At 42.1% G+C, this 13,321-nt stretch overlaps 1 protein-coding gene and 1 non-coding gene across 2 annotated transcripts; both read left to right on the forward strand.

Moving 5' to 3' along the window:
• The first annotated feature begins 3,484 nt into the window (after positions 1 to 3,484).
• LOC100276311 (uncharacterized) lies at positions 3,485 to 6,315 on the forward strand. Its single transcript, XM_008676455.4, has 3 exons — positions 3,485 to 3,939; positions 5,106 to 5,161; positions 6,120 to 6,315. The coding sequence occupies exons 1-3, from the start codon at positions 3,708 to 3,710 to the stop codon at positions 6,132 to 6,134; spliced, it is 303 nt and encodes a 100-aa protein (XP_008674677.1). The 5' UTR covers positions 3,485 to 3,707; the 3' UTR covers positions 6,135 to 6,315.
• Positions 6,316 to 9,458: 3,143 nt separating this feature from the next.
• LOC111591237 (small nucleolar RNA snoR35) lies at positions 9,459 to 9,536 on the forward strand. The gene has a single exon (XR_004857473.1). It is a non-coding gene; the product is annotated as a small nucleolar RNA snoR35 (small nucleolar RNA).
• Positions 9,537 to 13,321: the final 3,785 nt, after the last annotated feature.

The raw sequence follows: 13,321 nt of genomic DNA on the forward strand, positions 1-13,321 counted from the left end.
CCCTACGTTGACATCCATGATTAGCCTATCCCTCTTGAATGCAGGATGTGACACTTCATCATCTGCACGAGTTCAATTTATGAATCCCTGCATGAAGAAGTTATCTAGACATTTTTCAGTGAAAAGGCCTAAATGATGTCGAGCAACGTGCCACCATAGCCACTGAAATCTATTATGCTCCTGTGGCAATATAATAACATACCATCATGTTATTGAAATGTATGGATAGCAATATATGATACATTTAGTATATGGAATAAAAAAGTTAATTGACATATGGATTTGTAGTTACTACCTTCTTGTGTTTGTATGTTGTGCACATATGTAATCAATCAATCCCCGATCACAATCCAAACGTGAAAGCTTTGGTGGGTGATCATGAACTGATTCGATTTTAATTTGTGGATGCTGGTAAGAACAATGAAATGATATTGGGGGATATAAATACATGTATTGTATATTAAAAATTGACACTAAACAATAATTAAATCAAAGTCATAGCCGACATGTGCAACTGGGTGTGGTCAAACACTGGAGGGCCTTGTTCTTGAGGAGCATCAGAACGAATTTGTTCTCCAACCTATTTCACACAAAGGGTATGCATTAGCTCTAATTGTAATGGATGGATAAACATATCATGACGGGAGCATAAAAAACATATACTCAGTCTGGTGTTCCGGCAAAAGAGAACTACCATTGTTCTAATCAACAATGGGGGCCTGTAATAGATTAAGTGGAAAAATATATATACTATTGCAAAAGGTGTGGATAATGAGGTGTGATTAATAAACATACATTAGTTGTTGGAGTAGAATCAAAAAGTGGTAATAAGCTCATATTAACATCATCAACATCATCAGATTTGCCAGTTTGCTGTTTTGGAAAATACAAATAATATGCTTGTTAAAAGTTCCTTATGGGTTAATTTGAGAGCATGGAAATTGAAAGTAAAAAAAGTAAATAGAATCGTATACACATGAAACACGAACCGGAATAGTGCCTTGTGTATCTTGCACTGGAGTATGGGTGGTGTGCTCGTCCATATGATTGTCAACGAACGTAACCCCAGGCGTACCGTTAGGGACAGTGTTGGTTTGTGGAGCCGTTGGTGTGGGATGAACTGAAGATGTACCCTGCTCTGTGGTACCAAAATCAAGGTAGCATGTAACACATTGTCATAATTGAACAAAGATATATTGTAGTATGCCTGATTTGTGGAACACTGCATACATAATGGAACAAGATATGTGTGTCTGTGGGATAATTATTGATATGAAATGGGATGGCTACATTATAGGAGGTATCCGGAACATAAGTAATATGCGTGACTGACATAAGTATCATGTAGTTTGGTGGGATTAAAACCTATAAACTTTAGTGTGCAAGTTCAAAAAATATATATAATTATGATGTAATGGCATAGGTTAATGTAGTGTGACATGATCAATAAAAAGTTACCTTATACAGAGTCAGTAGAAGCAGCAGCATCCGAAGCTCTTTGGATGACCTCGTCAATCATTTCTTCAAAAGTCTGAGATAACTGTATCTGCTTGGCTACTAGATTGCGATGTGTAATTTCAAGAGTTGCACAATACTGGTCAACCTCTTTGTCGTGACAATCAAGGAGTGCCTCGAAACCTGAGCGATAAAAGGCAGGCATACAATGAATTTTGCTTGCGATCAAGTGCTTGATGCGAGGGGCACATATATTGAAAATGTCATTTACTGGTCGTTCTGGCGCAGCAACGTAGCATGTCTCGCTCGTACTACAGAACAGATGGCAAATAAGATAAAAAAATATTAGTATCTGTAAACATGTTATCTATACAAGTAGTTACTCATGTTAAGAAAAAAAACGGTCTTACCTCACAGTGGCCAAAAGGTTCCCCGGATTGACGGGGCCTCCTCTTATCAGCTCTGATCAAATCTATGATTGTTTCTTTATCAAAAAACTTAATACGAGGTGTTCGTACTTGTTTTCTGGGGATGAAGGGCTCATCAGGTGATACAGGTAGTATATCTGAGAAAATAAAGATATAAAATGTATATAGTACTCCTCTTATGCCATTGGCTGGCAGTGTCACATAGGTCAGTATATAGCAACTGGCACCGGTCAATGTCAGCCATGTGGTCCATGTTTTTAGTCATTAACACTTCATTGTTTGTAATGAGAACAATGGGCGGTTGAATAGTATAAGAAAGAAACAGCGAATGGACAACTGATCATCATTTCCTTCAACAAGTTTGTCCTACAGCTTCACTACATCGAACTCATCTTTTGATATTTTCAAATCTCGTCTGAGCTTTGATGTTGCATCAACTTCCCCGTACCAATCAGTGAAATCTCTACCACCGCTGGCGCTAGGCAAACCCAATATCAACCTGACGGTATCTTTTGTTATTTTCAGCTCTTTTCCAGGACTAGGGCGAATAGTCATGTCTAGGGGTGGAAACGAGCCGAGCCGATGTAGTACCCAAAATTCTATTTTAGAAATTCATAAAATTATCCAAGGGTTTTTGAAACAAAATATCTTTAATAAGAATTTTCTTACTGTTCAAGTAACATCTCCTAAATTTAATTTGTTGGCTAACAAAGATTAAATAAAAGGATCCCTATATGAATTTAGTTATTACTTTGTTGAACTATATATTTATAAGTACTCTTAATTAAAACATATCTTGATAAAGGTTATACACTTCTTCTAAAAAAATACTTATTTTTGCGTGAATCATGCATTGGGATTATTAAATAAAATACTAAATAAAATGTTTAATTTTGAGAGCATATTGGAGTTTTGGTTGTTGCATTCGATTTTGTGAATACAGAAAAAAATTAATTTGAATCAAATTTGAAACTTTGGACGTGCAAAGGAAAATAGAAATAAAAAAAAAACTTGCTATATATTTGACCAATCTCTTAATAAATATTTTACACTAGAGGTTATTCCCCTAAAAATGGCAAATAAGTGATGTACATTTATTTTGAGATAACTTTTAATTTGTCTGCACATTCAAAAATAATACTACCCTAAAATAAAAAAAATATATGTGAATTATTCTCTTATGAAATTATGTATATAGAAGCATTTATCTAGGTGAATAATTAGTCAATCAATAAATAAAATTTGCATGGCATTCTGGATTTTTTTTGATCGAGCATTTGAATTAAGCTTGAAATTTGAACTTTATCTAAATCCGATTTCAATTTCGATTGTGAAAAATGGAGACGCAAAAAAAAAAACAGAACACTAACTGCTTTGGGATTAAAAGCACCAGCCGATCAACTAGGATTAGGCCACAAGTCCTTTGTTTATTATTTCTCTGGTCACTTGCCTCAGCACGACATGAGCATGGCATCATGCATTACATCCCTCACGCCGCACAAGTGACGCTCGCGCATGGGGGCTGGGGCCATGCAGGCAGTCGGCTTCTTCCTGAAGCTGTTACAACCACCCGCATGCACTGGATCTCAGCTAGACCTTTTCTCCGCAGACTCCCAGCCTCTATCTCCATAGCCACACGTCGAGCGCCAAAGTCTGTTTCTTCCGTTCGCCTGGAGCTAAATACAGCTGAGCAGCCCCACGTCTCGTCCATAAAAAAAGGAAGCCACAGCTCTGCATGGTAGAAGCCACGTACCGCAAAACCCAGCCCAGAAACAACCACGTGAGCGAGAGAGAAACCACAGGTGGAGGCTTCCATCCTCACCCATGGGCCATGCTGCCGCTCGGTGTCAAACGGGGCTGGGTGATTCGCCGGAGGCCACTGAAGCTGTTCTTGGCAGAGGATGGCGGCCGGGAACGCTCCTATGCGATAGCAACCGTGCCCCGCGACAACTGCATGCGCGCGGCCGCACCAGCACAATGGATGTCACAAAGGACCAGTCGGATGCGGGACCTCTCCGCGGCCGGGACTCTCGTGATTGCGCGGGCTCTGAAACTGGTAAGAACTCTTGATTGCTTACCTGTTTCCTTCACGTAGATTAGTTGTATTCGGTTAGGCTTTGGGAGCACCTGAAGCGCCGTGGTAATGGCGGCTACTTGAGCGGTCTCCCTCGCCAGCGTATTCGACGGACAGGGGTTAAAGATGAACCGATGGCCATTGATTGGTATTCAATGGTCGTGATCACGTCGCGCGTAACCCTTCGAGCGGGGAAATCTGAACCGTGGATCTGGCAAGTTGCGACTCAGATTAAAACCTGGCATACCGGTTTGGATGTGGTTCGATCTAATCTGGTCCCTTGAAAACAGATCAAGCGGCTCAGGTCGCGCAATACCCCTTCGGCCTCGACAATTATATTAAAGAACCCATCTGTTATTTTAGATTCAACTCGCAATCCATAGGACTGTTCACTGAGTCTTAAGAAATTTACGTGTTAGCCTCTGTTATTCTCTGAATTCATGCGCACAGTCCAGACAGCGAATAAAATCAGAGAAATTCATTTTAAATTCATTTTTAATACAAAAATAATGGTAGAAACTTGTATAAATCATAGAAAATTCATATTAAATCCTTTTTAGTCCATTCCACTTCCTATAATTTTATATTAATATTGTCTATTACTTGGTAGCACTGTTTTAGCATGAAACCCATACCAGACATGATTACTCAAATAATTTTGTAGCAAGCACATACGAACTTTGGGAATTCATAACTTAAAATCTATGATTCCGATTTGATCCGTTCAAGTTGCGTTAGTCTCGTATAAATGTTTTCTATACAATAAAAACATTTCTTATACCATGTCTCATTATTTTATCACTAGATCTTTATTTAACTTATGTTGGTTAGTCTTGTTAATCTCTTTATCATTATAACCTACTAGAATAAGATCTATGGTCAATTTATAACTTAGATTAAAGTTGAGATAATTATTTATAGAATAACCTCTCATATGATTTATATTAACCAAATTATAATATAGTTTAATATTTTAATCACATAAATTCTCTATAAAATCATAACTCCTTAATCGTAACTCCAATTTTAGTGGTTCTCGTTCCCACGATCTTGTAGCGACGTGTAGATTATTATTATTCAGTTTGTACTTATGTTTGGTGTGATGTTAATTTTGTCTATATCATGTTTGTTTGTATTGCTACGACTAGCGTGTGGTCACGAGGATCTGAAGAATCACCCTGGTAACTGGAATCTCAAGTGCCAGGCAAGTTGTGCCCTTGATTCACTTTTGTTACCCAATAATGTTCTTTGTAATCATTTACCATGCATAGGTCTAATTTTGATGGGACCCAATAGGTCACCCTAGATTGTTTATCTCATTACCTTGTTTACCCCTGAATCACATGGGTAGTTTTTGCTATTGCTTTACATGATTTTGGGATAATTATTTATTATATCCATGTTCCAGTTATTATGTTATTTTATTTATGTTCATGTCAAGATCATTATATTATTGTTAATTGGAACATGGAGCTTAACTTGAGAAACACGTGCCGCCACAAGGGTTTAATGGGACGCCCTTGGCTGACTAATTAGGAAAGCTAGTGGAAGACTACCTTACCCGAAAGGGGCAAGGGCAGTAGGGAAGTTGCATGCAAGGAGGTTCTCGGGTTGATTTGCTGCGATGGCGGTCGGACGGGAGATTCTTGCAAGTGCTCTTCCCATAAACTGTAGCGGGTTTTCGGAAGCTAGTGGAACTTTGCAAAGGCCTCGTAGTGGATCCCTAGCCATTCACCTTGGTAGTGTCTAAGGGCCTAGCTAACCCTGGCGACATGGGAAACATGACTTGTGGGTAAAGGGTACAACCTCTGCAGAGTGAAAAACTGGTATACTAGCCGAGCTCACGGTCATGAGCGGCTCAGGACTCTCCGATGATTAAATTATGGAATCTAAACTCAATTTGTCATTTGCATATGCATGGGATTATTTATTAATTTTGTTCTATTACTTTATTTAAGGTTTGGTATTTACTTACACTTAGTAACTGCTAATAAAATTTTGACCAACTTATAAAAGCAATGCTCAGCTTTAACCTCTATTGTTGATCAGCCTTACACTTCATAAACTCCCACCTTTTGTGAGTTCATGTCACATTATTCCCCACAACTTGTTGAGCGATGAACATGTGTGAGCTCACCCTTGCTGTCTCACACCCCCCACAGGAGAAGAACAGGTGATTCAGGAGGAGCCACGTATCGAGGAGTATGATCTGATCTAGGTGGCGTTTCTCAGTTGACATTGGCGCCGACGATCCTTAGTTCATTTTATATTTATTCTTTTATTTTGTAATAAGTCTTCCGCTATGTATTAAATACTCTGATTATTGTGACATTTATCTCTATGCACTCTGTTATTGCATATGTTGTCTTCTTGGCGCATGTATGAGATGCACCTGGCTTTGTCCCTTAAAGCCGGGTGTGACAGCCGAGCTCGGCTTGACTCGCTCATCTGGCGAGCTCGAAAAAGCGGCTCGACTCGCTCCGGGCTCGCGAGCCGGCTCGCCGAGCCAACGAGTCCAGCCATAAATATAAATCTACTCTCTAAATTATAATATAAAATCTTAAAAATATTTTAAATTAGTAAAATAAATATATCACTAATATAATATAGAAAATAGATTATTTTTGTATAGTAATCTCAAATAACATAAATTATTGTCTATTTTGTACTAATATTATATGGTAATTAAGATTTTATGTAACAAATTGTTGTTGGGTCGAGCCACGAGCCAGCTCGCGAGCTGCACCGAGCCGAGCCGAGCTGGCTCGCTCTTTTCACGAGCCACACAAACAGACTCGGCTCGGGCTCGTTCTGAGCGTCGAGCCGGTCCGAGCCGAGCCGAGCTGCTGCGAGCCCGAGCCAGCTCGTCGAGCTCGAGCTTTTTTTCCAGCCCTAGTCATGTCCACTGGGTCTAGTTTGTCCATCAGCCACCTGATGTGTGACCTGCTCTCCAGTGCATCAGTACAGATATGTAGTATGCTTTAAACCCCTTCCTAGCAACAGTGTCCCGCTGTCGGTCACTCATTATCCATGTGGAGACAATAACATCATATGGAATGCAACAGATATTCAATTTCAGTTGAAAAAAACTGAATTACTGAAATAGTAATAGTTGTTGGTAAGAATTGAATGTTATAGGTATTCTTAATATTACATTGCGAATATATATATATACACTAATCTATTAAGAACCTAATATGGGCACTTGGTGATACCACGACTTCACCCTCTGCGCTACCACACTGTGCAAAAAATAGTGCAAAGCGAGCACTCAAAACCACACCCCCTTGCTCCAAACATTTGAGGGTAACCACCAGACCACACATACCTTAGTGTTTATAAATAAACAATAATTATATTTAAATAAATATCTCAGTACCTATTTATCCATACCACTCTATTAAGAACCTAATGTGGACACTTGGTGCTACCACAACTTCACCCTTCACGCTGACACTCTGGGCCCAACCCACGTGCCCCGACTGATTCTCTCGTCCCTCTCTCAGCTACTACCCTATGGACACGCTGACACTCTAGTCCCGCCCCACACTCTCTGGCTGGTTCTATCGCCCCTCTCTCAGCTACTGCCCTGTCGATCCCAGCGCCTGCTCAGCACCGACCCTACCCACGCAGCTACCACACCGCGCAATCTGGGACAGAGCGAGCTTTTAAACCCACACCCCTAGCTCCGGAAATTCGGGGCTAACCACCAGACCACATATACCTTAGTGTTTAGAAATAAACAATAATTATATTTGAATAAATATCTTAATACCTATTTATATAATATATAAAAATTGTATCAAAGCACGAGCTGATGGAAGTCTAGGGCTTCCATTAGTACTATGAAGCCCCAGCCAAGCAAACCCGCACGTGTTTTGTGGGTTGAGCTGGTGTACGCGCGATAAACCTGTTTCTGGTTCAGGCAGATCAGAGCGTAAAACATAAACTAAAACAACATAAACAATTTCAAGTTTTAGCGTAAATCCTGGATCTATTTCGTAATAGAGAGTGACGCCGAGAAAATCGCAGACGATGTAGCGGGTAGATTCATGCATGTTGCGTGGAAAGTTTTCAACATAAAACACATCATAAATGTGAACCAAAACAACATAAATGGGTATGAATTTTAGCGTAAATCATCGATCTGTTTCGTAACGACAAATGGAGACCAAATTACAGCATGAAAATCGCACGTGTACGACAGTGCGAGGGTTTGACTCGAACGGATTTAAGTGTAAAACATGAACCAAAACATTGTAAATGAGTACGAATTTTAGCATAAATGTCATAAAATAGCATAAAACACAGCAAGGGATTTGGTTTAATTGTAGCATAAAATGTAACAAAAAGTGCCATAAATTGACGCTTGGATATACATAAATTACGTTGATCTGATACATGTTTTTCGATATTTGCAGCGTCTTTACAGATGTGCACGATGATCGGTGGTTGCATTATACGTGCCAACGTGATCACTATTTTACAAATCAGTTTTACGACAATTATGATCTAAAATTCAATCTAGCGTCTTAGAAGACGGATGCCTTGTGAGAGTGATAGGGAACCATCGCAACATTGAGACGATCTTCGAAGGGGGTATCACCAACGCGCCTTGATGCCTCAAATGCCTGGGAGCGACTTGAACCAAGCAGAGAAAACATAACTCTACCAGCAACAACGAGAGGATCATCGCATGGTGAGGCATCTGGCGTTGAGCCTCTGGGACCAAATTGAAAACACCGGTGAAACATTGGGGTATCAGTCATCAAGTATAAATCTTTGCTAGAAGCGTATTAACAATGCATCAGAATAAATGACATATGAAATATGTATGCAGTTGCATCTTATAGAATCAACGAAAATAAGTGCCTTTTAGTAAGTATATATATCTAAAAACTCATTGCCATACTAGAAACAAATCAAAAGGCATAATAGTTCAGTTATCGCATGAAGCCATCTGTGTGTCGGTATTGTAGCTCTTGTGGAGCTGATATGAAGTCTGCTAGCAAACAATGTCTTGAGTTGACAGAAAATCAGCTTATCTTTTGTGTATTCAGTACAAAAAAGAACTGTTGATATGTCATAACTAGTAAGAAAGAAAATTCATCAGCAGAAACTACTAAAAACATCGAGGCCCTATGAAAAACTCATGCAAGCATTTGAGGGCAAAAAAAGTGTAAAAGTGAGTTATTTGAAGGTGAGCATTAGAACCTGAGACATGTACGTTTACCAAATAATTAAATGAATTGCAATATATGAATTAAAACCTGAGAGATGGCAACTAGAAGGTTTTTGAAGGGAATCTCCCAGGAATGCTAACTTTGTTGAATCCTAGAGGACTAAAAGGCCACTCATATGACACCATTCCTTTGTGTTGTAACTTCCATGAGTGTTATGCAAGCCTTTGAAACTATCAGGAAAAGAAATCTTACTTATTGTACGTCATGTAGTATAAATGGACTGCCTAAAGTTTTTTTGTATATTATATATATGCTCACCAGAATGATAGAAACCTGGAATTGATCCAGATTGACCCAAAAAGGATGCTATAAATGGCCTTCCAGCTGAGTCTAGAAGATTTGATGTTGAACTATTAAGGTTTGACTGCCAAGGAAAGAGAAACTAAGTTAATAAAAAATAAACATAATATTGAGTTAAGCCTCCAAACCATATTGAGATAAAGTAGGCAGATAAAGACGTTTTGAGTAAGAGAGAGCCATCAAAGAGTTCCAGATGAAATACTCATTTGTTTTTGAAAGGGAAATGTGCCCTTGGCCATTTCTATAAGTATTTTGGTGATTAGATGTCCAACACATATTGAGTAAGTTCTTAAGTGCCAAATGAGTTAGAAGTGTGAAATCAAGAACAAGATATGTTTCTAGACTTAATAGATTGTTTTTTATACTAACATGGTTATCTAAGTGCTAGAAACAGTGCCAAGAAAAGAAGATTTGAATTGGAGAAGAGTTGGCAAAATACAGCCAACACCAGCTCGGGCCTGGCACACCGGACTGTCTGGTGGTGCACCGGACAGTGTCCGGTGCCCCAGGCTGGTCAACAGTGAACCGGCTGCTCTCGAGAAAAGAAAAGGCGACGTGGCTATAATTCATTGGACTGTCCGGTGGTGCACCGGTCTATCCGGTGAGTCAACGGCGCCAGCAGCCAATGGTCGTCCGCGTGATCAACGCACGACACGTGGTCCGCGTCAACAGTCGGTTGGGCACACCGGACTGTCCGGTGCACCAACCGGTCCCGAGGACCAACAGTCGACTGCGCCCGGTATGGAAGGAAATCAAGCACCGGTGGCTGTCCGGTGGTGCACTGGACTGTCCGGTGCACCACTCGATAGGAGGCAAAAATTGCCTACCAAATTGATGTCTAACGGCTCCTAGCTGCCTTGGGGCTATAAAAGGGACCCCTAGGCGCATGGAGCAGTACACCAAGTATTCTCTAAGCATACTAAGACATCAAAACTCCGCCTCCACACATTTGATTCGTTGTGTTAGTGATTTGAGCTCCGTTCGAGTTGTGAACTCCCTGTGCTGTGCTTTGAGCTCAAGTCTTGGCTTGTGTGCGTGTGTGTGCTGCGGATTGAATCTTGTGTGCGTTGCTTTCCCTCCCTTACTCTTGTGCTTCTTGTGATCAAAACTTTGTTAGGGCGAGAGGCTCCAACTTGTGGAGATTCCTCGCAAACAGGAAAAGATCTCAAAGGAAAAGACAGTGGTATTCAAGTTGATCATCGGATCACTTGAAAGGGGTTGAGTGCAACCCTCGTCCATTGGGACGCCACAACGTGGAAGTAGGCAAGTGTTACTTGGCTGAACCATGGGATAAAAATCGTGTGTCTCTTGTGTTGCTCTTCTCTGTGATTGTTTGTGTTCGCAAGAGCTCGCTTCATAAACTTGATTAACTCGCATTAACATCTTTATATTCAAGTTTGTAGCTATTTAGTGTTTGATTTTACAGGATCACCTATTCACCCCCCCTCTAGGTACTCTCAATTGGTATCGGAGCCGTACTCTTCATCTAAGGGACTAACCGTCCGAAGAGATGGATCCTAAGGGAAAGGGGATGGTGGTCAACGACAAGGAAAAGGAGTCCATCTTCAACGAGCCAAGAGACTACAAGCCCACTAACTCAGGCTCGAGTCACAAGAAGAGAGACGGGAAGAAGAAGAGACGCATCAATAAGATCATCTACTACGACAGCGATGCATCATCTTCTTCACCAAGGGACGACAACGACGACTCTTCGTCGAAAAAGAAAACGGTCAATCAGAACTACTCTTTTGACTATTCTCGCATGCCATATAATTCAAATGCGCATTTATTATCAATTCCCCTTGGAAAACCTCCACACTTTGATGGAGAGGACTATTCATTTTGGAGCCATAAAATGCGTAGTCATTTATTCTCTCTCCATCCTAGTATTTGGGAAATTGTAGAGAATGGAATGCACTTTGATAGTACTGATAACTCTGTGGTTATAAATAAACAAATTCATAAAAATGCCCAAGCCACTACTGTTTTGCTAGCATCTCTTTGCAGGGATGAATACAATAAGGTGAGCGGCTTGGACAACGCCAAGCAAATCTAGGATACTCTCAAGATATCACATGAGGGTAATGACGCCACTATGATCACCAAGATGGAACTGGTGGAAGGCGAGCTGGGGAGGTTTGCAATGATCAGGGGAGAGGAGCCAACACAGACCTACAACAGGCTCAAAACCCTGGTCAACAAAATCCGAAGATATGGCAGCACAAGATGGACGGATCATGACGTCGTCCGACTCATGCTCAGGTTATTTATAGTAATTAAACCTCATCTTGTGAACCTTATTCGTGAAAATCCTAGGTACACCAAGATGACGCCCGAGGAAATCCTTGGAAAATTCGTGAGCGGGCGCACGATGGTGAAGGAGGCACGATACGTGGACGATGCACTAAACGGTCCACTACCCGTCTACGAGCCACAACTCGTTGCTCTCAAAGCAACAAGCAGCAGGGAGGTGCTACCAAACAAAGTAGCACAAGTAGAGGCTACCGAGCTCAATGAGGATGAGATGGCGCTTATCATCAAGCGCTTCAAGACCGCGCTAAAAGGACGCAAGGAGTACCCCAACAAGAACAAAACAAGGGGAAAGCGCTCCTGCTTCAAATGCGGTAAGACTGGTCACTTCATAGCTCAATGCCTCGATAATGATAATGACTAGGCACAAGATAAGCACGGGAAGAGGGAGAAGAAGAACTACAGGAAGACCAAAGGCGAGGCACACATCGGGAAGGAATGGGACTCCGACTGCTCCTCCTCCGACTATGAGGATGAAGGACTAGCTGCCTCAGCCTTCAACAAATCTTCACTCTTCCCCAACGAACACCATACTTGCCTTATGGCTAAGGAGAAGAAGGTACGTATTCGGGACACTCCCAAGTATACTTCCTCTAGTGATGAAGAGTCATCTGATGATGAAGTAGACTATACTAATTTGTTTAAAGGATTAGATAGAAATAAAGTAGACAAAATTAATGAATTAATTGGTGCCCTTAATGAAAAGGATAGTGTCGGTGTTTCGACCCCGGGGGGTCCCTGGACCGACGAGTAAATTGTCGCTGCGTGTCCCAGCCCAGATGGGTCGGCGCGAGATGGAACACAAGGGGGAAAAAGGGAACCGCGGCTCGTGTTATCCTGCGCCCAGGGCGGATGCGCTTGCAGTAGGGGGTTACAAGCGTTCGCGAGAGAGGGAGAGAGCCTGCTCGTCAGCCCGTCCTCCCGCGCGGCCACCTTCTCGTACGAGGGCCCTGGACCTTCCTTTTATAGATGTAAGGAGAGGGCCCAGGTGTACAATGGGGGGTGTAGCAATATGCTAACGTGTCTAGCAGAGAGGAGCCAGAGCCCTATGTACATGACGACGTGGCTATCGGAGAGGTGTTAGTGCCCTGTGCATGTGATGTCGTGGCCATCGGAGGAGTGCTTGAACCCTGTAGAAGCACAGCTGTCGGGGCTGTCGGGTCCTTGCTGACGTCTCCTTGCTTCTGTAGGGGGCTGAGAACCGCCATCGTCATGGGAGCACGCGGGGTGCCATCATTACTTGTTTACCGGGGCGAGCCAGATGGGACGCCGGTCTTGTTCTCCGTAGCCTGAGCTAGCTAGGGGTAGGGTAATGATGTACCCCCCTGTAACGTGGTCGGTCCGAGCCCAAGGTCGGGCGAGGCGGTGACTCCTCCGAGGTCGAGACTGAGTCCGAGCCCTGGGGTCGGGCGAGGCGGAGACCGTCTTCCGAGGTCGAGGCTGAGACCGAGCCCTGGGGTCGGGCGAGGCGGAGACCGTCTTCCGAGGTCGAGGCAGGGGCCGAGCCCTGG

This window comes from Zea mays, chromosome 3 (assembly GCF_902167145.1).
Source record: "Zea mays cultivar B73 chromosome 3, Zm-B73-REFERENCE-NAM-5.0, whole genome shotgun sequence".
In the NCBI taxonomy this organism is placed as follows: domain Eukaryota; kingdom Viridiplantae; phylum Streptophyta; class Magnoliopsida; order Poales; family Poaceae; genus Zea; species Zea mays.

What these genes read in the sequence shown, in the direction of transcription:
- LOC100276311 (XM_008676455.4), top strand. Translation starts at nt 3,708, where the DNA reads ATGGGCCATGCTGCCGCTCGGTGTCAAACGGGGCTGGGTGATTCGCCG. An exon ending in TTGCGCGGGCTCTGAAACTG is followed by an intron (nt 3,940 to 5,105) that starts GTAAGAACTCTT and finishes TGCTACGACTAG; the next exon opens with CGTGTGGTCACGAGGATCTG.